Below are 24,881 nucleotides of genomic sequence, written 5' to 3' on the forward strand. Positions count from 1 at the left end.
AGGGTAAATAATTCAAGCTATGGGAGGCAATCCCTCCATATGCACTTCATAAAACTACCATGAAGGAACTGCATATAATGATGAACACAGAGGAGGGAGCCTAACTTAAATCCTGTAAAAACTGTAAAATAACAAAGTACAGTTTGTCCATGGGGGCACATTTAAAAGTAAATATGGTAAATCCATAGACTACATCAATGCTACTGCATGTATGTCTGTACAAAAGTGTCAGTCTGTGTAATAGATGTCATATTTCGTGGGATAAATGAAACCTGTCCTGTCCTTTCTGTAAAAAAAAAAAAACAAGCCAGTAGTTGTTTAGGTATTTCAGTTTGGACTAAAGTGAAGGAGCAAGTGAGCAGCATTTCCATTTCTATAGTTGTCCTAGTACCATAGCTAAAGTATAAGGCAGTATAAAGACAGACATGATGAAAGTGGGGTTGGCATGTAGGAATATTCAGGTTCCACCCAACAAGAATTATGTCCTAACTCTGAGAAAGGTTTCAAGCTGTAGTTCTCCAAATGAGAGGGGCCTGGAGCAAGGGTGCAATTGCTGCTAGTAAAATCACTGGGCTGTGCTCATCAGCCATAAACATGTCACTGCCGAACTAGGTCAGTGTTCTCTGTGCGCACACATCAAATAGAGGCAGCGTCAGCTGGCTCTGAAGCATACTGTGCTGCACCTCCACATGATGTGGCCCATTTTTTCCTCTTTTGTTTATGTGACATGTCACCACCTCTTGATCCCACACCATGCACTACAGAAATAGGGAGATGTGGACTAATACGCGTTCCAGAGAAACAAGGGTTAACATGGAGGGTTTAGGGAGTTAGGGAGGCTAAGAAAAGGGGGAGCAAAAGAGAAAGACAGGAAGTGTGTGTGTGTGTGTGTGTGTACGTGTTATGAGATATCTAAAAAAGGGAAGTTAAATTGCAATAGGAAGTCTTGAGATTTTAAACATAAGCCTCGACTTTAAACATAAGTCTTGCTTTTAAATGTTGTCCTGCACAGGGCAGTGTAAGATCATCTCGAAAAGACTCGAAAGTGATTGTCCTTTTCTAAATCTTGGACTATCGTGCTGCAGCATATTTGGAAAAGAAATGCCCAAACATTCATGTCAGATGACAGTTCAGGTTTTTATCTGTGTCACTGACTTCCCAGAAGTCTCCACTGCAGCGTGCCAACATTATTCATTAATCACCTTGGAGAGCTTTGTTCCAAGACATGTTGTTAATGCAAGGCAGAAGTTAGTGGATTTCTGGAACAGTGCTCAGCTGACATGTGGCAGCGCACGAAGTTCCACTTTCGTCTTTGCTGCTTTTTTTATTTTACAGCATTCGCTTGTGACTTATCACTTATAGTACTGCATTTGAGATAAGACTGATAATGTCATACTTTTTTTTATATTTTTGTAAAATTCAGAAACCATTAATCATTAGAAGGAAACATATTTCTCAAATGATGCAACCTTCCTTTGAGCTTGACTAGTGTACAGAAATGTCAACACAATGAATATTGCTCCCTATCACCCTATGTAAATATGCTCCTGTTTGCCAAAGTGTAAGTCAATATATCAATTCTTCCAAGATACTGTTAGTGCAAGCCACCTTTGCACTACCCGCAGGTGTATTCATGTCATACGAATAATCAATTTCTGATTCACAGATGCAGCTCCTGTACTGTTCTGTATTGTGTGTATATTGTATGTACAGATTCATAGGGTAGAAAACACTGGAACTGCGACTGATATTGAAAATGAACTATTAATGGGATAGTCCAGTGAACAAGGTCTTTATTGTATCTGATGAGTTGATAGTTGAGAGAAGTGTTCTTTCATACCAGAGGGATGTTATTACTGACAAACACGCAGAAGCAAGTCTGTGCATTGTGTAAAATGATTTGCAGAGGACTCTTTGCATTGTATGATGTAGAATTAGTGGCAGAAAATCATTAAGAGAGTGAAGCTTGAAATATTGAGTGGAAACCTCGGAGTGCACCAGATGATTGCTATTAAGCTGCACCGCTGTACAATATCAATCTGCATATTTCCATATGTGCGTTAAATGCAAACATTATAGAGCAACACATCTCATGTCAAGTTGGTTTATTGAATCATGTAATAATGTCAGTGTTATTCCAATGTCCAAAAAGAAAGCTGTATGCACATTTTTCTATAATAAATATACGGTCCCAATTACTTTGACTTTTTTGTGTTAGAAGCATCAATGACGCAATTCACAAGCTCATTATTGCCAGTGTGCTGACTATTAACCTGTGGGATGGAGCTGGCAAGCTAAAAAAAAAAAAAAAAAAACAACCCTAGTCATTATTTTAACTCTGAAAACACTGAGGCAATTGGTTTAAGGGGCTCAGTTCAGGAACCCTGTGCCATGTATTTGGTTTTAATTCAGCCTCGGAAAGTCCATCCAGCACTCAAAGCGAAATCAATTTAACACAGAAAACTACAAAAACTTGCTGTGTTACACATTGTGTGCTTGAACAGTTTTGAGACTTTGCACGTAATTTGAGGTTGTGGCTCTGCTTTTAACTACTTTGCAATGCGGGAACATAGTAGGTGGTCTGAGAACATTTCCTGCTTTGAAAATTACCATGACAAAAGTCTGAGTGTTTGCTGGGCCTCAAGTAGTGTTCAATGAAATGTTTGTCAACTGAAACTGATCACGTAGTGATTCTACACGAACCAAGATAAAACTACATTCAAGAAAAATATAGGAGTCATTACAAGGCAAAACAATTTCAGACTGTGCTAAACTTAAAAACAGAATAGTTCCTTGTACACTGCTGTTGAACAGTGCGCTACAACTTTTTATGAAATATATTTATTTTTCTTTAGAATTAGATAAAAAGATCAAGCTCATTCTGTTATCTGTTTGCTAAATGTAAAGCAGTAGCCACCAGCTGCTATCTTGGGGAAATGTCATTTATATTGTAACACTATATATAATGACACTGTGGATCAAACGCTACAGTAAACATATAGCCATAGTGTATACTGAAGAAAGCAGAAGGAATCATGTCCACAAAATATGCCTAGTATAAACAAATTTAGTGTCAAATTACCCAGTATTCAGAATGTGGTACAGTGACAGAGCAGTGTGTCATGGATAGATACTGGCCCAGTTTGCACTGAAAGCTTTGCATAAAATATGCAAATTCTTTTCAAGGAGGAGTAAACTAACAACTGTCTGTCAAACTATTTGACTTGTACTGGGTGCTTGGTTTACAGAGAGAAAATTACTAATGATAACAAACAGTCATTATGGAAATGTTCAGAAAAAAAAAATACAGGAGCTAAATTTGCCTCTACACTGCACAGAGAATAACCACTGTTTTTTTTTTTTTTTTAACCCATAAAGGATCAACACAACTTGACTTTTTAGTACAATTTTCAGCTGTGCAGACAATCCTAATACAGCATGCAGGAATTATGATGTACTATTGTTTTCTGTCCAAAGTATCTGCCAGAAAATATAAACAAAGTCCAATCTCATAAATGTTTTGTCTCCTACCTGAGGTGTCGTTTGGGTATCACCAGAGCAGCAGATGGATCATCAGCCTGACTATTTAATCAGGGGGGTGAGGTGTTGGCAGAGTGGGGGATTATATGGTCTGGTGGTTCAAATATTCATTTCCCTCAGCTGCTAGAGAAATATAAATCCCATTTTTAATATTAAGTGGCTATCTGCTGACCGCAGTTTAGAATTTCATTTGAGAAGGAAAAAAAGATTTCCTGTAATGCAGTATCTATGAGGTTACTATCAAAGTAGAGGGAAATTTGCACTTTTTAACAAAAATATTGACTCAAGGGAAGATACATAACAAAACTAATTTTATTTAAGTGCCTGAATGCACCACAACCGCAGCTTGAAGTTCCTAGTTACTGTTTCAACACCACAACCCACTGTTTTCTACACTCCTTCCTCTTTTCTCGAAGGCCACTGATGCCTATGTGACTGTGGAACACTTAAAGGGGCCAACCCATGCATAAAGCTGCTTACAGCCTCTTTTAGTACAGCTGGGACAGTAGGGTTTATACTTGATAGGGGATTTCACAAGCCAGCCTTCTTTCCCTGCCATAATTAGACCACCCACATTCACGGTCATGCACCTCGGATGGTTACTCTAAGATTTTTGGGACTTTTTACACTGTAAACATGTAACAAACTATGGGGAAAAAAAGGAAAAACTATGGGCTGATCTTGCAGAAAGATGTGGAGGTTACAAAGACAAAAACAAGAATGTTCTAAAATAGTTTTTGCTCTTCAGCCTCTTTGGCGCTTCTCTAGCTTTTAACACATACAGAAAACTGATCTAATCTCCCTGCCCTCAGTGTACGGGATGATAATGCCGTGAAAATTATCCCTGTCAGCAATAAGAGCAGACGCTGGTAATAAAAACCCAGAGGACCTCGGTTACAGTAGGATTGCGTGCAGAAGTTATGTAATTTCCATAGGAGTCTCATGGTGCGTGCAAGAGTACATGGAAGGGGGGCGTGTTCGCGGCTAATAAAAACCTGATTGGTCCGACCGCGCGACGTCATTGATTGACAGCGACAAGGGCCAATGCTCGGCCGAGCTTTGTCTCGTCCCTCGTTGGGCGAAGAGGCAACGTTCAAGGGAACATTTGTTCTGGACTGGGAAACTGTGCCGTTATGTCGGCGGCTTGTGCCCTGTAACAGTTTGTACGACTCGTTAAACCGGATTTTAATCGAAGCAGAGGGCTTTTATTTTCAGCCCCGCTGGTAGGAGATCTGTTAAAGGTTTGCTTTTGACTGACAGGACAGCGCAGCTCTGAAGTTTAGCGAAGTGGGAGCGTTTAGCGTGTAAGGAAGAGAGGACTCCTTGGGTTTGCCTGTGGCTCCATTCAGCCTCGGTATGTAACGTTAGCTAACTAGTAGCTAGCAGATGTTACCCAATTTGTTAAAAAGTAGTAATTTAACAAGCTTCTTGTTCTCGAGATACGTTTCCCGCAGGCTTTTAGGATAAACTTTTCGTACTTTGCGCTTTCTTTTCCTTGTTTATTTTGCTAACGTATGTTTTATCACTAACGGTAACTTAACGTTACTTTACCCTCGGTTTTTTTTGCGTAGTGTTATACGTAACGTAACAAACGATAACGCACACATCAGCTTTTTGTAAACTATTCTCGTAATTTATTAAAGAAATTAGTTAGTTAACGTGAATGCAGTGTTAGCTAGCTAACGTAGCAAACACGGGCATTTTTCCACCACTTTTCACCAAAAAAAAAAAAAAAAAAAAAAAAAAAAGCTTACAACCATGCCCAGTCTTTACGTATTTACTTTTTTGCTGCCAACACGTTTTGTAAACTTTAACGTTAGTTACGTTTCTTTTAGTTATATAACTTAAAAAACCGGACAGGCTGTGAATTTAAATCGTGCTAATGTTACAAACCATGTTGGCCCAGCTGCACTGAAGTCGACCTGGTGCACTAGAAACTGGTCATGTACCAGCTAATGCATCAATAAATCAATAAATCATCTATGTTTGCGAGTCAGCTTCTGCCATGATGATTAAAAAAAGAGAGAAATTGAGGTGTAAGTTAGTGTTACCTCTTACTTTTGCAGCTTGCAGTTATTACTTCCATTGTATATTGTTTTTATGAATAATCATTAATAGAGCACTTTTACATACATTTGCATCTTAATTTTAAATGGTTAATTGTTGCGTCTTTACAATGCAAATGTTATTTTTATCAAAGTAAATTTGGTCTTACACATATTTCACATGTGGCTTTTTAGTTAATATACCTTAAAACTAGTATATTTTCAATCTAAATGTAAATTCAGCCCATATGTTAAAAAGCCACAGTTGCTTTCTGCAGATTGATCAGTCAGATAATGTTTATATATTTTATTAGTTTAGTCTGTTCACAGCTTAGTGCTGTATGTGATGTATGGCTGTCTTATGCACTGTGTTACAAACGGTCTCCACTCTCATCTTACAGGTCCGGATAGCATTTTCGAGATCACAGCTGCAGGCCATTTACTGATGGGTACATACTGTGAGACAGCACACCAAGAGAACTGCAAATCATTCAGAAGAGACAGAAACTGTGAAAGAATGGCGACAAGCTAAATATCCTCTCTATAGAACTGTTGAAGACTACTTTATTTGTTGGAAGAATACACCTATAACTCATCCTTAAAAGGAACATCTTGACACAAAGTGATCAGTATGAGTGCTGAAGGATATCAGTATCGAGCCCTTTATGACTACATGAAGGAGCGGGAGGAGGACATTAATCTGCATGTGGGGGACATGCTTTTGGTAAGCAAAGGAGCTCTGGTGGCTCTGGGGTACACTGATGGACTGGAACAGAGGCCAGATGAGATAGGCTGGTTGCCAGGCTTCAATGAAACCACTCAGGAAAAGGGGGACTTCCCTGGGACATACGTTGAGTACATTGGAAAGAAGTGGATCTCTCCGCCCACACCCAAACCAAGGCCCATCAGACCCCTACCTGTGGCTCCTGGCTCTTTCAGGTCAGAGACAGACTCGGACTCAGAGCAAGGTGAGTTTCACACCAGAACTTAGAACTGTAGCCAACTTTATTTTCAATACTTCTTAATCCCCCAAATGCTTTCTTGATTACTTGTGTGTTCCGTAAAAATTAAATCGATTAGTGCAAAATGTCACATTGTTCCTAATAATGGTGTTTTCAAATGTCAAAAAAAGATACTGAGATTATTGCCATAGCTAAATAAGGAAACCACAAACTATTAAGTTTTCGAGAAGCTGAAACCAACTTAAGAAATGACCCGATCAGGTTTTCATGTTTTTCTTTTGAGTTGCAGAAAATATTATGGCAGGTCAAATAAGTATTCAGGTACATACAAGTTAAGTTATTTAGTTCAGTTAGCACTGATCAAACTGTGTTTTTAGGTTATGGATGTTATGCGATCTGATGTTAGAAAGGATGGAAAAACAGCTGCGCTAATGAAAAGTTGTATATGGACAGAAAATTTTATCAAAACGTTGTTTCACTTGGTCTTTCTAAAGATTTCAGCCATATCTTGTTGCCCTCATTACGAGATTGAGTTTTCTCATTTATCTTTGAGATTATTTAGTCAGTAACTTTTGCTCATGTGATCCCGGGTGGTTCTCTGTGTATGTGAATGTTCTCCAGTTGTCCAAATCGTTGTTGATTAACTGATAGGTGAAAGCATAAACAACTCTCATATTTGGATTTAGGTTAATAGCTGGAGATAAACATGCTGATTTTACAAAACGCTGTCAGTGTTTGATAATGTGTATCTCTGCCCAGAGCTGTACAGCTGCACCGAATGAACCACACTCAGCCCCAGATAATAATGGTGCTGGCGAGCATCCAGGCCACAGTACACCAGAGCATCTTGTGCCAGCCACATGTTACCAGTGGATATCATCTGCTCTGCAATGCCACATCTTAAGGGAACGCAATTCCCTTATCAGTGTTGTAAAGATGATTCCAACACTATAGTACTTTGGAGCTATTAGAAGCCCTAAAATCGTTCAAGTTTTTAACAAACTTAGGTGTGCAGTCCTTTTAGTGTGCTGCTAGTCTCTATAGGAAACGTAAAGATGAAATCAATCTTTTATTTTATTTTGAATGCCAGAATGCAAACAGGCCACATGACAGACTGATCTTTTAATGCAGGTAAGGTCTTGCAAAGTGTGACATCTATAATCAGTAATCAAACTGTTCCATTACTGTTCCAGTTCTGTGAATTTCATTCTGCTTGTATATATAAAAACTACCCCTTGACATCTGCATTAGTGAAACAGCTCAGACCACAGATATGAACTGCAATTAAAACCTGGATTTTTTTTTTAGAGAGAATGTGGCTTGCATGACTGTGCTTAAAGCTTTCTTCCCACCTAAAGACCAGCTGTAGTTGCCAGGTTTCTAGTTTCTGTGCTTTATGGTACAGTTGTGAAATTCTTTGCTGTGGTTAGCAGCGTGACTGAGGAGCTGTATGAACGGGGCATGTGTTTAATGGCTGTGTCTTGGTTGAGTGGCAGTGCGGAGCCTGGAGCGAGTGTGAATGTAGCACTGAGAGAAGAAAAGTCTCTGTGTCCTGAGCTGTGGGAGAGGAGGGAGAGACGGGGCATGAGGTTGTAGGCAAGGGAGAGAGAGTCCCTGTGCTAGATAAAGGGTCGGAGCAACGGATGGTGTGCAAAAGGATCATGACTGGAGCGGAGCTGGGGGCTTGGCAGAGGGGCTGAGGCAGGGGCGTGGTGGTGGTAGAGACCTTGGGAGGGACTTGGGCTCTGCATGTTCAAGGGGGCTTTGAAGAGTGGCTGTGGGCTCTGCGATGGAGGCTGGGCTCATGTTGCTCCCAGAATGTTTGATTTATTGCCCACCACCAAGGGATTTCATTCCCTTCCTCCTACTCTTCTGCTTCTTTCTTCATCATTCTCCTCCTCCTGTTTTTTTTTAAAGTTTTGATAGGTCCTGCAGTCAGTTCTAACGGGGAAAGGGGTGGAGAATTGAGGCTTGGAAAAGGGCCTCTGCTCTGTGAGCCACAGGGGTTTACATGAGTGCAGCAGATGTGGAGAGGGCAGGAGGAAAAGAGACGAGGGCTGGGCTGGGAAAATATTCTGCCTCATTCCAGCCCTCAGCGCTTTTTTCTTCCTTTCTGAGGGACATTAAAGTGTTGCTCCTTTCCTGGGCCTCTCAGTTGAGAGCTTGGGCCTGCCAAGCAAAAGGAACTGAGTGATTAAAACTTGGAGACTGAATCCCATAGAATGAGTCATATGAAATTCAGTTTAAAGCTTTCTGTACTTGATTTTCTACAGAAATGCAGACTTGATTTTAAGTGAATATTCTTCCATCTCAACGTTTAACCACTTTTCATTTATGGAAGTTGCAAATAAAGAGACTCAGAGATTAAAAAATTAGAAAAAATATACTTTTCAAAGCTTATTTCATCCTCAAAGCTGGGTCATTATGTTGATATCTCAAAAAACAATGATGTAATACAGTACATTATAGTGTCCTTGTTGCAGACATCCGTAACAATAATAAAGTTCAGTGACTGTTGAATTAAAAAAAAAATGGCTGTAAATGGCTAAATGTTAATTTTAGTGTTTTGAGTTCTCCATGTTCATTGCCACATGATCTTTCAGCAGACAAATATAAATAAGTGTGAATTGGTGGTTGGTACTCAACATGCTTGCATAAAGCTCGGCCTACATGCCCTGTCTTGTTCACGGAAATATTTGATGCCGTCAGGCTTTGTTTGCTTGCTTTTCTGTCAGTTGTTAGTATGTATTCATTTTTTTTATGTAACTGACAGTCCAACCTAGCAGTTTGGTTAAAAAAATCATAGATTTCTGTTAAACGTGTGCTTACATTCTCAAAGCATATTCAATCAAGTAAATACCAAATGTTGATTTGAGTTATTGATACTATCATACGTCTTTACAGTATGGAAGTTCTGGGTTGACACACTTCACTTTCTGTATATGAAATATTTTGAAAAGGCCTGCTGGAATTGAAAGAACAGGCTGTGCAAAGGACTTGCAGAAAGTACTCTGCATAGCTGGAGATTGAGATAATGTAGCTCTCCTTCTCTGGGCCTCTTTAGCACTCAAACTGATATCTGCTGCGTTTAACACTTTCATTACAGTCAGTACTTTTTCTACTAAGAATTCATTTCTCCTAAGTTGTGCAGACAGCAGGTTTGGTTTTGCTTTTAAATTGCTGTAACACAGGGGACAGTCACAGATCACCAAATCTGTCCAAATTAGAGCCAAAGAGGCAGAAATGTTATAACATGATAGTGTGCTGTGTATAGTGTTTCTCTGTGGAACCAAAGGCAGCTGGGGTCAGGAATGTGTTGGCACTTCTTTGGTAGAGGGGTGTGCACAGACTGCAAGGTAGACTGATTTGTAGCTTTGTGATCAATTAGTATTGTCCTGCATGCTGGTTGCAGTAACTTGGTGCACAATACAGCTGGACAATAAACAGCTGCACAGTGAATAGGACCCCAGCGATTATTGTTTTCCACTGTCTCCGTATTATCTGTGTACCTGCTGCAGGCATTCAGCTCTTTCTACTAATTTAGCTGTATTTAATGTTTGGATTAGTAAGATATTATTGCTAAGTTTAGAGGTTCCTCTGTGGTAAAATCTTCATGTCGCATCTGTTTATTTTAGTTGCTAAATATTAGCTTGTAATGTTGCCAGCGTTAGTCTGCGGTGGGAAGAGTGACAGCATTAAATCCAATGCCTGAGAACGTCAGACTCAAGCTGGATTTAAATATGCTTTTGGCTTAGCATAGTTTCCATCATCATCTGTGTCACGGTGGAGTGTTTATTAAATGCCTGTCATCTTTTCATTATACCCATAGTTGTTTCCCAAGATATGTTTAACTTTTAGAATATGAGGTCTTAGCTATTAGTTTTCTGTCAGTGTTAGTAACGTTCCAGCAAATTGACAACACACACTCATCCTTATCATCTAAGCAAAAGCAACAGACATAAGAACATCATGATCGAAAATGTCTAAATATTAACCTCAGCCTCAAGCTAGAAAAAAATGGTATGCCTAGTTTATTAGTCTCAGCTGTTATATAATATTAGTGTTTGTTTGGAACTTGTTTTATTAGTTTAGGGGGGAAATGTGGGACTTCAGTGAGTTGATCATGGGAAAAGCAGCAAAGAAGACTTTTCTGCAAGTTTGTGTTCTGCTTGTTCAATAGCCAATAAGTTGTATTGTCTCCATTGTCTTCTGCATTTGTTAACAAATATTGTGGTCACGTAAAACCTGACCTCCTTTCTGCTTCTCCACTGTGTGCCTGTGTGTCTGTGCAGCTCAGCCGACCAAAGTTATTTGCGGTTATTTTTTCTGTTTGCCCCTGAGCATGATCATATCAGGCTTAGTGTGCTCACATCAACTGTTGCTGTGCACTGTGACGGAGAAGTAAGAATGAATGTAATTTACAGGCTCAATAGTGTCAACACTGTCACTTAGATTTTTTTTCCTTCAAATTGCATTAGTGCAAAACTCTATTAAGACCTATATAAAACTGTGTGCATAACCCTTTGATTGTGTACAGACACTGAAGTCTGAATTAGCAAATCTTCTTTCCTAGAGTTAGAGCTTGTCTGCTAGCAGGATTAAGATAGAGAGAAAGAATACGGCAGAGAAAGACAGTCTGATAGATTTTAAGAAGTAGGTTTATTAATAAGATAGAGGTGAGATTAGAGAGAAACACAAAGTCAAGGGGAACTGGAAAGTTATTTCAAATATGTGATGTATTAGTGGAGGCGGGGAGACAAGTTGAACTTGCTACTGCTATTGAATGTGCTATTATATAATACTTTGAACAAGATAAATCACAGGCTCTTTTAAAAACATAAGTTATTTTTCACTCCACAATTCATCACTTCATCACTTCTTGAACTTCTTAATATGCGTGGACGGTCAGGCAGGGGAAGACCCAAAAACCCGTGCACTGCACTTTACACATCCTTAAACTTTAAACTACTATGGTGTGCCTCACTTTTGTCATGCTACTAGAAGTGCAAGATGCCATCTACTTGATAGAACCCGTAAATACTCATGCTTAACTCACTGAAGTCGTCACTTGTATCTTGCAATTATTTTGTAGTTGTCTCATCATTTTATATATCTTAAAACCCTGAAATTTAAAGCTATGTTTATTATTTTTGCTGTGAGACTGTTTGACAGCCTCATAGAAGATAGCAGACCTTGCAATTGAAAGTATGAGTTGACTTTGAACATTTTTGCATCTTACACATCAAGGGCACATCTAGTTATCATGATTGTGTCAGATTAACAGTTAAGAACATTGTATATTTAGAAAGTGAAAGAATCTCAGTTTGAGTCAGTCTGCATTGTGTGGAAAGCTAAGGAAATTAAAGTGCAGGCTTAAAATAGCCTGAACGTTGTTGAAATGTGACATCCCTCAGCCTGGTCTTAAACTGGAAAAATTTATTTTAAAGCTTATATTTATGCTCACTTGTCTGTGAGCTTGTTTGAGTTTAAAGAGAATTCAACATTTGTGAGAGTGGCATTGGACAGATTTTATATAGTAGTTGTTACTTTGTTTTTTAGTAGATGACATGAAGACTGATTTCCAGTCAGTTGCACAACAGGAAAGTGTATTTCTGGAAGTTTTGCGAGTCACTGATCTTGTCAGTGACCTGGTCTTTATTGGGTTAACTGTGGTTCTGTAGCAACAGTTTCCTCATTGGCTGTTAGTTTTTGCACTGCAGCTTCCACCCTGCAGGAGGAGACATTGCTTGTCCCTTTCTTCTTTCTTCAGTTCAAAGCTCTATGTTTCATTGAGCAAGCATGTTAAAACATGTTGGTGCACCCTATGCAAATATTTTGATAAAGAAGTCTCTGCTTTGTCGTATGTATTGTATTGCTACAAATCTGAATAGTGCTTTAGTTTTAGTACATTGCAGCCTTTTCCTAAGTGATAGAGTTCATATCTGTCCACTTTTTGTACCTGTTTACTCGATAATGTTGCTGTCACATGTGATGCGGTGTGACAATCTTTCTGTGGGTTATCAAATTTTTACTGGCATGCCTCAGCTAGACCCTTTTCAGGCAAGAAGACATCCTAGACCTTTTTCAGACAAGGAGAAACGATATAGGCCCTCTAAATTTATCCAAAGTGTGGGCTATCTTTAGTGTGTCGGTCGTGCCCCAGCCCTGTCCTGCCCACAGTCTGCAGCTCGCTCAGTTCAGACATACCGAGCCAGGGAGATTGTCCCCCACACCACAGCAGCACCAGTGGCAGCTGCACTGACTTCCTCAACCTGTGGTTGACTGACTGACTTGCTGACTGGCTGAGGCTTCATGGGATAGCATGAGAAAGTCTGCCAAACATGCAAGCTTGTTGAGACACGTCCAGGGGGCCTCTGTCTCCTCAGTCTCCTTTCCCAAGTTGCCACAGAAACCATCATCCATTGAAATTTTTAGTCTTGGGATGTGTTAGACCCTCAGCTGTTGTAAACACAGCAAGGCAGCAGAAACACACTGTGTAGAAGCACCGCAGTTATTTAAACAGGACTGCTTAGTATGTTGGATTGATTATACTGACAGATTATAATTGGATACTGATGCAGATGTTTCTGAGCTGTATGGATTCCAGCTGCATGTAGGTACTCTAATGAGGTTTGCAGCAAATACATTCATCTTGTGTAATGAGCAAACAGTTGATAGATGTAGGTGAATTTTGAGAGCAGTAAAAGCTGATGAATTTTTGCCCATGGCGACAAAGCACATGGTGATTGTCTGATCTAATGCCAAGACATTTCAGAGATCATCACTGATGAGCTTGAAGCATTTCTGTCATGTTTTCTCTCCTACTTGATATAATTCCATCGGTGCGTTGGCATTACCAAGAAGCAGTTCTATCTCCAATCTGCCCTGTGCTACTCATAGGCTGGAGAAATAAAGACAAACCTTTAGACCACTTTATTAAAATATTACTGTTTTAAGTGATAGCACTATATTGCTGCAAAGGTTTTAGGCACAGGCAAGTTTTCTGTTTTTAATGTGAACTGCATAGTTTTTCTTTTACCAATTAACTTGAAAAGTGCAGTAAAGGGAATAAAACATAAATCTATTCATTATTCCCTTTGTCTTAAAGCAGCAACAGTTGTCTTTGCTTTCACCTGCACACAGTTTCATGTGCTCTGTCTGTCCCAGAGTCTTCTGTCTCTTCTGTCCCTTTCATTGGGTGAACTACTAGGTAGCCAGGGTCAGCTAACCATCCTGAGTCACAATTGATTCGATTTTTAAAAATCCAGCCCTATTGTTTAGTTCTGATAGGTATTTACAGTGTTTATTTACAAAATGCAATTTTTTTCTCAAAGACTTTAAAACATGGTTTAAAAAGTTAGCCTTCCATGGGATATTGCGTTTGGGTAGTTTTCATAGATATGAACAGATTATATTTAACTTCAGGTTGTGAACTGAGTTTCTCAGAAAAAGCTTGGCTGTAGAATAGCAGCCGTGTTAGATATCTTGTCTGGGAGAAAGGTTACACTTCCAAGGTGTGTGATGGCAGCACTGCGTGTCTCAATGTCTATTTAGGGAAGCTTTGGTGTTCCATCTCAGAGTTAACTGCTTCTGAGAAAACCCCCCTTCTGCTTTGCCGTTCCAATAATGTCTTCCAGATGACCAGTTGTCCAACATGGAGTTCTGTGTGTTCTGTGGTTAGAAGGACTTTGGTAGTCTAGTTTCTTCACACGCAACATGGCAACCTGCGTGCTGACCGGACCAAAGAGGATGTGGATTTGAATGAAGTGGCTCATTATTTGCCTGATTGAACCCTCTTTGGGGGAATTGGGTAGTCCCTGAGTACTGACTGACAAGCATGACTCAGTGAGACATGCAGTTGCACTTTTTAATACCTGGATTTAAAAAAAAATCCAAATTTTTAAAGCAGAAAAAAAAAAAAGAAAAATATGGCTGTGAGAAAGGAACCCTTTCATAGTTTCTTAGCATTTTGAAGCTGTGCACTGTGTTGAACAGTCCAGCCTTTCAGAAAAGTGTCTTTTCAAAATACACCTTTGCAGATCCAAGTAAAATCTTTGCCATCCTTTCATGTCCACACCTGGGTTTGAAGCTTTAAAGGAAAAATTAGGGGAAAAAGTAAAAAAAAAAAGGTATTTGCTTAGTTTCTTGTTCCATCAAACTCTAACTTGAGTGCTCAGCACCTCCTGTTCTTGAATCGGCCTGTTGTAAATATTCACCTTTTACTTTTGAAACCGGCTCTTTGGTCTTGTACCTGCATCCTTTTAAGTTCTAAGTAGTTCATAAGTCATGTGCCTCATCAACCTTTGCTGGTTCAGGTAAAGTGCAGCCCTAACCATTTTATGTCACATAAATTTTAACAACTGCATATATTTCAGTAGCTAACCATTTCATTTCTGTATGTGACTTTGCTTCTATTTTGCTTCAGTTCTGTTCATTGTATTTGTTCATATAACAGAACTGATCTAAATATGGCCCCATTATGAATAAACCCATTGATAAAGATAGGGGACTAGTAAAATCCCATTAGAGCCAGAAGGAAGAGGCAATATATTGTCTTGTTTTTGTCTAATTATAAGTCATTCACGCAAAGAAAGTTATTTTTTCATCCTCCATCTTGAAGAGTACAGTAAAATACACTGTAAAAATATTGCAACTTGTGTTCATTTGGACTAAACAAGCATTAATTTAGATTTTCATCTGTTCTCACAGACTGAGTTGACAAGTTATTTTCAGTAGGCCATATACTCATTGTGTGTCAGAATCTGGATGATCTTTTTTTTATCAAACCCAAAAGAGAAAAATAAATTTTAAAAAAAATCAACAAATCAGTTTTTACTCCCGTAAGAATCTTCTTGGTTGACAAGCTGTTATCTCTTCCAGGCTTTTGTCTGCTGGACTTGACAGAGCAGTTTTCCCTCCCAGACATCGCTCCACCCATGCTGGCCAGGCTTCTTGAAGCTATCGAGAAGAAAGGTGAGTGTGACTGAGGTAAAAGTGGAGCTAAGTTTCCCTGTTAGCACTGATGCTTTTTTTATAACCATATTTGACTGTGCTTATGTGACTGCTTATACAGAACCACATAACCAGCTTTGATTATTATTAATAAGTGTAATCATTTGTGTGTCATGTTATTTTCAGGTCTAGATAACCCCACTTTATATCGAACATTTACTGCTGGTGCTGGGCTTGAAGTCAGATATTTTGATTTTGGTAAGTACTTTTTTTTTCGTCATCATTTGTTATCCCGTATTAAGTATGTGAGTCCAGTAGTTAAGTGTATATATGTATACAGATGTTAAAAAGAGCAAACCATTTGAAAATGATGCATTTATTTATCAGTACATGGTGCAGGTTTGTATATTTTACATGAGCATGTAATTAAAGATTTGAATTTCAGTATTTAAATCTTTTTGTGCATTCCTTCAGATGCTCCCTCAGCAGACGTGGAGCAGCTAGAACTTCCGGTCCTCTGTGATGGTCTGCGCAGGTACCTGCAGGATCTTCCACAGCCCATCATCCACACTGCAATATATGCTCAAATGGTCCTCACCGCCAAAGGTGAGAACAGGCATCATCAGTGTGATTCACTGATCATTTGTACATCTAAAAGAGAAGCATTGACGTAATGTACCCTTGCTCTGCTATTGAACATTCAGTACTTTGAACACAAAACCACAAGACCTCATCATCCTTTGTGCCTCAAAGATGACTTTCTAAACTTTGGATTTTCTTTTCAGTATGCATGCATGTACTGAATGTAACATATATTATGACAATTTGACGTGCTCTTACAATCACCTCAGACTTGCTTTTTCTGTTGCAAGCATACAGAATTCATACACCACACAGTTGTGTAGCACTGCATTCTCTTGCAGTCACATGGCCAGAAACAGGATATCTGTGGTTAATAGGAACTAAAACGAGCCTGAAAGTTTCTCTAGCATCTCTCAGCAGCCAATCACCTGCCAGTGTACCTTGCGCTCACTGTCAACCACACAAACTCTGTGGTTTCAAGTCTAACTGCACATGACGTTTTTTCCACCTCTTCATCATTTGAAGAAACTTTCATTTTGTGCTCCGCTTTCATTTGGGTAGTTTAACGCATGTTCAGTTTCTTACATCTGCCTTGTTGACCTCTCGGCTGCTCTTCTCAACAGAGGTGGTGAATCCTGAGGAATGTGCCCAGCTGCTACGTCGTATTGCTAACACCCGGAGTCTGCCTCCCCAATACTGGCTAACTCTCCACTGTCTGCTAAGGCATTTTGCTAAAGTATGCCAGACCAGCTCCAAGAACCTGCTTAGTGCCAGAGCCCTGGGCGAGATCTTCAGTCCAGTGTTTTTCAGAACACAGGCCACCAGGTGGGTGTCAGAGCTCCAACACCAACCACTGCATACTCTGGTCTGTCAAAGATAGACACTCATCCAGCAGACAGGCTCAGTCATGCAATACTAAGATATGCAGACTCACATTCAGACAAGCACACACTCACAAAGCACAGTCTGTCAGGCAAAGGGTTTAAGCTGTACCCGAATATAGGTTGGAGCTTTTCTACTTAGCCAGCTGTGCTACACAATTAAAGTAACTAAGCCTGAAATAACGTTTGATTTAAACCAGCACAGAGCATCAGAAACTATCACCTGGGCAGTAAAACAGGTTTTATTTAACTTGTCTTTCCCCGTCCACAGTTGTGAACCCAGCCTGGATGCTCACATTAGGATCATTGAAGTTCTGGTGACCAGTGAATGGAGTGACAATCAGGCTGCTCCAGGTACTTACCTGTTTCATTTTGTACTTCACACATCCACAAAGTTTTTAAACAATGTTGGTCTGCTTGGTTGAATGTTACCTAATTTTGATAAATGCAGGCCTGATTTTTGTTCCTTGCTGCAGGTGTAGTACCACATCAGTAAAATACTGACACTGGTCAAAACAAATTATTTTATCATATATTAATTCATTAGAGTGGCCTTAATCAGAATTTTCCTAATGATTTATACTTTAGGTCCATTTCTGCCTTGCTAGGAATAAGAGGATCCCATAGTACAACTTTGTCTTTTTTTTTTTTTTTTTTTTTTTGTGATAGCATTGATTTTTGTATAGCCGATGGCTGGCCCAGGCCTGGGATTGGCTGTGGCTGTTTTATTTTATTACCTGTTGGGGCTATTTATAATGTTCTTGCACATGGTCCACTCTCAGCTGTCAGTAATTTGCACCTGCAGGAGTACTTTGGCAGTGGGAGCGATGGATGGATGGGCAGGGAGGCATCCAACGACCTAAACGCTTTTGGTTCTTTTTGCACAGACCATAAACACATGACCATGTTAAATATGTGACGGAGTTCAGGTGTGCCAAACTGGTTTCAGTCTCCTGTCTTGCACAGATATCAACGTGGTCCCAAGAACAGACAGAATCTACTTTGTAAACACACATGTACATGTTCTATAGATGTGTGTGTCTGTGTGAGTGTGTCTGTCTGTGTGCATGCCTCCTCCCAGCTACTGCATGCCTATTTTAAGTAAGCGACAAAAGGCCCACTTAGATTTGGTTGGCTGGAAAGTCGGCCTGCTCCACAGAGCTCTTCTGTTAACTGTTAACTGAGAAGTGGTTCCAGTTTCTTGGCCCCCCGCCCCTGTAGTCCTCCCTCTGCTTGTATCTCCACATCCCTGCCTCAAAGTGCCCAGCTCAGCAAATATTTGAAACTTTGCAAGTTAATCATAAGACTAAAACACCCCCCGCATCCTCCTTTACAAACATTGAAAGAGGGAGTGACCAAAGAGCTGGAGAGAGACATGCAGCTGGCACGAGTGGCTGCATTCAGACCAGGCAGCACTGACACCAGAGCAGTTAGCGCTAATCATTAACTAGCTGTCTCAACACGAGCAGGCCTCAGACAGACAGAGAGAGAGAGAGAGGGAGGGAGGGAGAAAGAGGAAGAAAGAGAGACGCAGCCCTTTACCACATGCACAGCAGGAACTGAACAGTCAGTCAGCTAGACAGCCGCATGTTGCACCTGCCTCACGTCTTGTGGATTACCTGGATTTCATTAAGAAGCACATAAACCTGTAACCTCCTAAGAATTAAAACAAGCCACATCCAGTTTCTCTGTGGCGTGAACTATGCAATGGAGCTTTACCGGAGAGCTTTAAAGAAATTTTGTTGGATTTAATTTACTTTCTGGGAATAACAGAAGCTACAAAGTGAAGATTGCTGATTCACAAAAACATGCACAACTTGCAACGTAAGTTTAAAATGCAGATTTTTTTATTTTTTTTTCCTTTGTGTTTTTTTTTTTTTGTTTTTTTTCCCTGGCTCTGGCATAACGGAGTGGAACAGTAGGTTTGCTCATAGGCAATGATGAAACGGACCACAATAGTGGATTACAACAATTACCACAGCTTTAAGAGTTTATGTTTTCTTTCAGGCTACTGCTCATGTTGAATAGTTAAAAGCTATTTTTAGCATAACTGCATATACGACTTTGCATTGCTATGGGCCATGCTGACTACTTAAAGAGTTGGGTCTTCAGTTTAGACCTACTACTGAAAGACGCATTTCTAGCAGTTCTAGTGGAGAAATGTTTGAAAACCCTAGCAGTCCTGTTCAAGTTACAGACTTGGACACTGATTTGTAGTTTAAACGTGAACTGTTTCATTATTTCTTATGTTAAGCAGTTCCCCAAGTGTTCCTCAGTTAAGCCTAGAAGGACAATGACTGCGTTCCATGTGAATCATTGTACCTTACTAAGAACTAGATCTATTTTAATTTGACTCAGGAAATCAAGGGAGCTAACTCTGTCATGCTGAGTGTCACACACTCTGGGATTACAGACGTATTTTGGAGCTCTGAGTGCTGCTGACCGGTCCAAGCATTATAATTTAGCTGCGTACGTGCTGCTGCAGCAGAGCCGCTTTGTCAGAGTGCCAACAGTGGGACGGACTAAACCGCCACACGACACATGCAGAGAGGAGGGGCAGAGCAACCTGCAGGAGAGCGAGCAGCCCAGTTCAACACACACAGAGAGAGAGGAAGAGAGGATGACAGAGGAAAAAGCATGGTACAGGCTGCAGGTCCTTTTTTCACCCCCTCTGCTAGTGAGAGATGCTGCACGTTTGCTTGTAAAATGGATGCATATTAGGATGTAATGCTGGATGCTGCAGTTATTTTGAGAATAGAAACGGAGGTAAAAGAAATGGCTTTCAGAATGACCTCATCGTTCTCAGGAAATTAAGATGCAGGAGTGCTTGGTGACAAACCCCCAATGTGATTGGCTGTGGTAAGTGATGTAACACGTTACTGAGCAGGCTGTCGTTAATGGCTTTTCAAATGGCTGTTTGGTGGTTGGATAGAAAGACTATTTTGCGCTCTTCAGAGACTGCAGTCAAATATTCAAGCTCTCTTTCTGTAGAAATGCGTGTGTGGCACTGTCAGCAAGTTACAATTAAGACTGGATTGGTCACATGACTGGTTTTAAGAATTAGGAATTTCCAGTATTCTAGAGATGAAATGTGATCACGTTGTTGGGCAGATGTGCTGAGAAATGCAGTGGAAAGTTTGCTGCAGGCTGCATTTTGAGAGATTGGAAACCTCCGCATTTTATGCCATGTCACAGTTATAGATGTCTGTCAAGTGAGTGGTGTTTGTAGTCTCAGTGAACAAAGGTCCTACAAGGTCCAATGCAGTAAAGTGTTAATCCAGAAGGAATCAAAATTGTGGGTTAAAGATAGCCCGATGGCTTAGATCTGCTAGTTTCACTGTCAAACTGTCAGCCTGTGAGCAGCCACTGCAGATTTATGATCCTTTATAAATCCTTACCTACAGCCACAGTGTTATAAGCGCATTTGTCTCCTTTGCCACATTCTGTCACGAAAATGTCAGTAGACATTATGAAATCTGACTTGGTTGTGCAATATGAAATGGAGATTTGATGGTCTGATCATAGCAATTCTCCTAAAGTACAATAATGATTGGAATCTGCAATTGGCTGTGGCATTTTCACAGCCAGGTTCTGCATTTCCAGTTTTCCTAGTGAAAGAAATCTTCCATTCTTTAGATGCTACGGTGATTATTATAGGAATCATTTTGTGTGCTGCTACACTTTTGCACTTGCAGCTAGGAATATTTATAGAGCACCCTTTTTCATTCACGAAGAAATTCATTCTCCCTGACTCACGCTTCATTGCTCCTCCCTCTGCCTCGTTGTTACAGTGGAAAAAGGATGAGAGAGTGTGTTTGTGTTTGAGAGAGAGAGAGCGAGGGAGAGTTTGTGTGTTGTGTCTGTGTGTCTGTGTGTGTGTGTGTGTGCGTGTGTGTAATTCAGAGCATCGGCAAAATGCTTGACTCTTGCAAAGGCAACACTGTCAGATTTGGTATCTAGTTGTATTTAACTGCTCCAGACAAAAAGAACTAAATGTTTTTAGTGAAGTTTCTGAGTCTCAGCACATTCAAGCCAGAAAATCAAGTATCAAATTGAAGGTTCAAGCCAGTTTGATGTAAATGTGAGTTCATAAGGCTCCAGTTACATTGCAGTACATTTATTTACACAGTTTCTTCACCTATTTTCTCCACAGCTCTACCTCCAAAACCACCCAAACCCACATCTGTGACTAACAACGGTATGAACAACAACATGGCTCTGCAAGACGCCGAATGGTACTGGGGAGATATCTCAAGGGAGGAGGTCAATGAGAAACTGAGGGACACTGCGGATGGTACGTTTTTGGTGCGAGATGCCTCAACAAAAATGCACGGAGACTACACTCTGACTCTAAGGTAAATTCCTACCACCTTTCAGTTTGAAATGATTTGCTTTTGTCATACAATCATTTATTTACTTTTAGCTGTTGTTTCACCGGTTTTGCTTTTCTTTTTTTTTTTTTTTTTGTATTTGCAGGAAAGGAGGCAACAACAAACTCATTAAGATATTCCATCGGGATGGGAAGTACGGCTTCTCAGACCCACTGACCTTCAGCTCTGTTGTTGAGCTTATCAACCACTATCGCAACGAGTCACTGGCTCAGTACAACCCCAAACTAGACGTCAAGCTGCTCTATCCAGTGTCCAAACACCAGCAGGTAAGACAGTCAGCTCAGTCTAACCCAGCACATTTAAAATGCTTATACAGTATAAAAGTGATTTAACTGTGTCTCATTAATTCCTTCTTAGGATCAGGTGGTGAAAGAAGACAACATTGAAGCTGTTGGGAGGAAGCTCTGTGAGTACCACCAGCAGTACCAGGAGAAGAACAAAGAGTACGACCGTCTGTACGAAGAATACACCAGAACGTCACAAGTAAGTACCGCCTGCAGTTAACCTATGATCAGGTATTTTATTGCAGTATTTGTACATCCTACTCTAACACTGTGTTACTGTGATTCCAGGAAATCCAAATGAAAAGGACGGCAATAGAAGCTTTTAATGAAACTATAAAGATATTTGAAGAGCAATGTCAAACACAAGAACGGTACAGCAAGGAGTATATAGAGAAATTCAGGAGAGAAGGCAACGACAAGGAGATCCAGAGGTACGAATATTTGCACTTTTTACTATGTTACCCACAAAAGAGGCAACGCTTGTAGATAGTAAGTGATTAATTATGGTCCTAACTGTGTTTTCAGGATCATGAGTAACTATGAAAAGTTGAAATCAAGGATAAGTGAAATTATAGACAGCAAGCGCCGACTGGAGGAAGATCTGAAGAAGCAGGCGGCAGACAACAGGGAGATCGACAAGAGAATGAACAGCATCAAGCCTGACCTCATCCAGCTGCGCAAGACCAGAGACCAGTATCTCATGTGAGTACAGGACTTGGACAGACACTTAGAGCATGTTAGGCAGAGCTGTTCCTGTTTCTAATGTCCATGTGTTTTCTGGCTCGTAGGTGGTTGACCCAGAAGGGAGTCAGGCAGAAGAAACTCAACGAGTGGCTGGGAATCAAGAACGAGAACACAGAGAAGTGAGTAGCCCCTTCATCTTTGACAAATGAACCAGCATGAAATCCAGATGCCTTTGCCTCACAGCTCACCTCTTCTCTACGACTCTTCCTCATAGTCAATATTCAATGGTGGATGATGATGAAGACCTTCCTCATCATGATGAGCGGTCCTGGAAACTGGGCAACATCAATCGCCTACAGGCTGAGGCGCTACTACAGGGAAAGAGAGATGGAACATTCCTGGTCCGAGACAGCAGCAAAGCAGGATGCTACGCCTGCAGTGTTGTGTATGTATCAGTCTGCGCAACTGTTTAATTTATGGCCATAGGAAAATTCAAAGACATTTTTCATGCTGCGATCATGTTTAAAAATCCCCCATCACCTTCATGACATTCCCTTAGGATGGGAACGAAATTCAAGTTAGACAAATACCCTTTTTGTTACAACTTATCAGCCCTGTCCAGTATGAATTGCATCCTTTAGTGCCTGATCAAGATGATGCAACTGATGAGAAAACACACAGACTAACCCCTGTCCTCTCTTTGCAGCGTGGACGGTGAGGTGAAGCACTGCGTCATCAACAAGACCCCCTCAGGATATGGTTTTGCTGAGCCGTACAACCTGTACAGCTCGTTAAAAGAACTCGTACTTCACTACCAGCACACGTCTTTGGTCCAGCACAATGACTCTCTGAATGTGACACTAGCATACCCTGTTTATGCTCAGCAGAGACGGTGAGGGAGTGTATCCATATGGACACAAAGGAAAGGCCTCATGGAAGTTGGAGTTACATGTCCTCAGACCCAGTGAGTAAAACAAGTCTCCAATGTCCAAGTCAGACTTGAATTCGGGGGAGAAGACGTAATAAAGCCTGAAACATTTCAGTGACTTTGGCCGACTACGAGCCCGAGGCGAGTTTGAATGTACATGTTCTTCTCTTTTGCTTTGGGAGCACAGAATTAAGAGGAAACTGCTGAAATCTCCCAGAGCGGAGGACATTTCAGGCCTTTTCTCAATGGTGCTTGTTTTTCAAAGCTTTACCAGCCGGAATGTCTAAACTCTTCAAATGGACTGTACCATCAGCCACAAGTTTATTTTTTCACTTTAGGATTTTTTTCTTTCAAGTCATTGGTTTTGTGAGTGCGTGTGTGTGTGTTCCTGCACAAGTGTTATGTATGTGGCTGTGAGTGTGTGATTGTCCATGTGACCAAAACTCATAGAAATCAGGAAACTGTGTGACGCTGGGGGTTTTGTAACACAAGCTGGTGTTAACTGCTGAAGAGCAAACGGTGGATCAGCTGATAAATGTAGCAAAAAGGCACTTTTTAAACAAAGTTTAATTGTTTTTTGTTTTTTTGTTTTTTTTTTTGAAAAAACTCCCATGGACTTTCTACAGAAGAGCAGTGAGGAGCAGGTGTCTTCATCCTGCCTTCTTACTGTTCAGCATTATATTACAGAAGTAAACTTGATCTTTACTGTGGGCAGGTGAAACTATGAATGGACTTAACTCATGTACATATGTGAATCAAAGTGCAACAAACCAAAAAGGATCAGCTCCTAATTAGTTGTATTCTTAATGCTATGCAATTCTTTCACCATTATTTTTGTTTTATTCTGTTGCAGTCCACAATATAAGCTTGTTTTATCGCTTCAAAACTATCTTTTCCTGTGTAAATATCCAAGAGGATATTTTGTGCCAAAATGCCAAGATACAGTAAAAAAACGCTTATGATTTAAAGATAATAGAAACCTACAGTTTATTATAAACTACTTTAACTGATATAAAAATGGAAAAGATAAGATTTTATTTGTTTTTGTTTTGTTTTGTTTTGGGGGGGGGGTTCAAACTAATTTCTCAGGCAGAGGCTTTTGAGCTGCTTCAGTCACTGTTTCTTACAGAGCTAAGCCTACATGCAGTTAATAGTTGAGATGTATAAAGAGAAGGATATCAACCGCCACCAGTAAACAACAGTATAGATTTATTTTGTTATAAAGTATATGTTCCCACATGAGGAAATATCCAAGCAGATTGGTGTTTCCACCTGATAGATATTGTTATGAAAGATCAATATGCATTGTCCTCTTAGTATTTTTCTGTATCAGAAAATCACTGTGTTTACATGGGTGGATCAGCTCATTTCAGATAGTCTCTCATTGACACCTGTAGTTCTAGCTAGCCTTTCCAGGTCCACGATCCAAGTAGCCTGGAAATAACGTTCTCGGAAAATACTATAAATGACTAATATTTGAGTGTACCGGGTCAAGCTACCAGATGCCTGCCATTAACAGTATATGTTTTGCGATCTGATCTGCCGTAAAATTTGCTATTTTTCCCTCCACATAATGTACAAATGATCATCACAGCTTAAACTGTTAAGCTCTATCTTTGTCTAATGTACCAG

At 40.2% G+C, this 24,881-nt stretch overlaps 1 protein-coding gene and 1 long non-coding RNA gene across 5 annotated transcripts; one reads left to right on the forward strand and one right to left on the reverse strand.

Moving 5' to 3' along the window:
* Positions 1-4,630: 4,630 nt before the first annotated feature.
* pik3r1 (phosphoinositide-3-kinase, regulatory subunit 1 (alpha)) lies at positions 4,631-23,834 on the forward strand. 4 transcript variants are annotated; one of them, XM_026296647.1, is made up of 15 exons: positions 4,631-4,894; positions 5,987-6,553; positions 15,428-15,520; positions 15,686-15,757; positions 15,974-16,105; positions 16,705-16,906; positions 17,234-17,316; positions 21,116-21,317; positions 21,439-21,619; positions 21,711-21,836; positions 21,926-22,068; positions 22,163-22,339; positions 22,426-22,500; positions 22,596-22,766; positions 23,028-23,834. In XM_026296647.1, exons 2-15 carry the CDS (start codon positions 6,217-6,219, stop codon positions 23,215-23,217), a joined length of 2,184 nt encoding a protein of 727 aa, XP_026152432.1. In that variant the 5' UTR covers positions 4,631-4,894; positions 5,987-6,216; the 3' UTR covers positions 23,218-23,834. The 4 variants fall into 4 exon arrangements, with proteins under 4 accessions (XP_026152432.1, XP_026152433.1, XP_026152434.1 ...); XM_026296648.1 differs by lacking the exons at positions 4,631-4,894; positions 5,987-6,553 and adding an exon at positions 7,657-7,678; XM_026296649.2 differs by lacking the exons at positions 4,631-4,894; positions 5,987-6,553; positions 15,428-15,520; ... (2 more) ...; positions 16,705-16,906; positions 17,234-17,316 and adding an exon at positions 18,472-18,786.
* Positions 15,973-16,752, reverse strand: LOC113124167 (uncharacterized). Its single transcript, XR_003295005.1, has 2 exons — positions 16,667-16,752; positions 15,973-16,150 (listed from the first exon to the last, which is right to left on the reverse strand). It is a non-coding gene; the product is annotated as an uncharacterized LOC113124167 (long non-coding RNA).
* Positions 23,835-24,881: the final 1,047 nt, after the last annotated feature.

Source organism: Mastacembelus armatus, chromosome 12 (genome assembly GCF_900324485.2).
Source record: "Mastacembelus armatus chromosome 12, fMasArm1.2, whole genome shotgun sequence".
In the NCBI taxonomy this organism is placed as follows: Eukaryota; Metazoa; Chordata; class Actinopteri; order Synbranchiformes; family Mastacembelidae; genus Mastacembelus; species Mastacembelus armatus.

Excerpts from the sequence above, each read along its gene's own strand:
- pik3r1 (XM_026296647.1), top strand. The coding sequence starts at position 6,217 with ATGAGTGCTGAAGGATATCAGTATCGAGCCCTTTATGACTACATGAAG. Across the intron at positions 15,758-15,973 it reads AGTCAGATATTTTGATTTTG|ATGCTCCCTCAGCAGACGTG; the intron begins GTAAGTACTTTT and ends GCATTCCTTCAG. Across the intron at positions 17,317-21,115 it reads TGACAATCAGGCTGCTCCAG|CTCTACCTCCAAAACCACCC; the intron begins GTACTTACCTGT and ends TTTTCTCCACAG.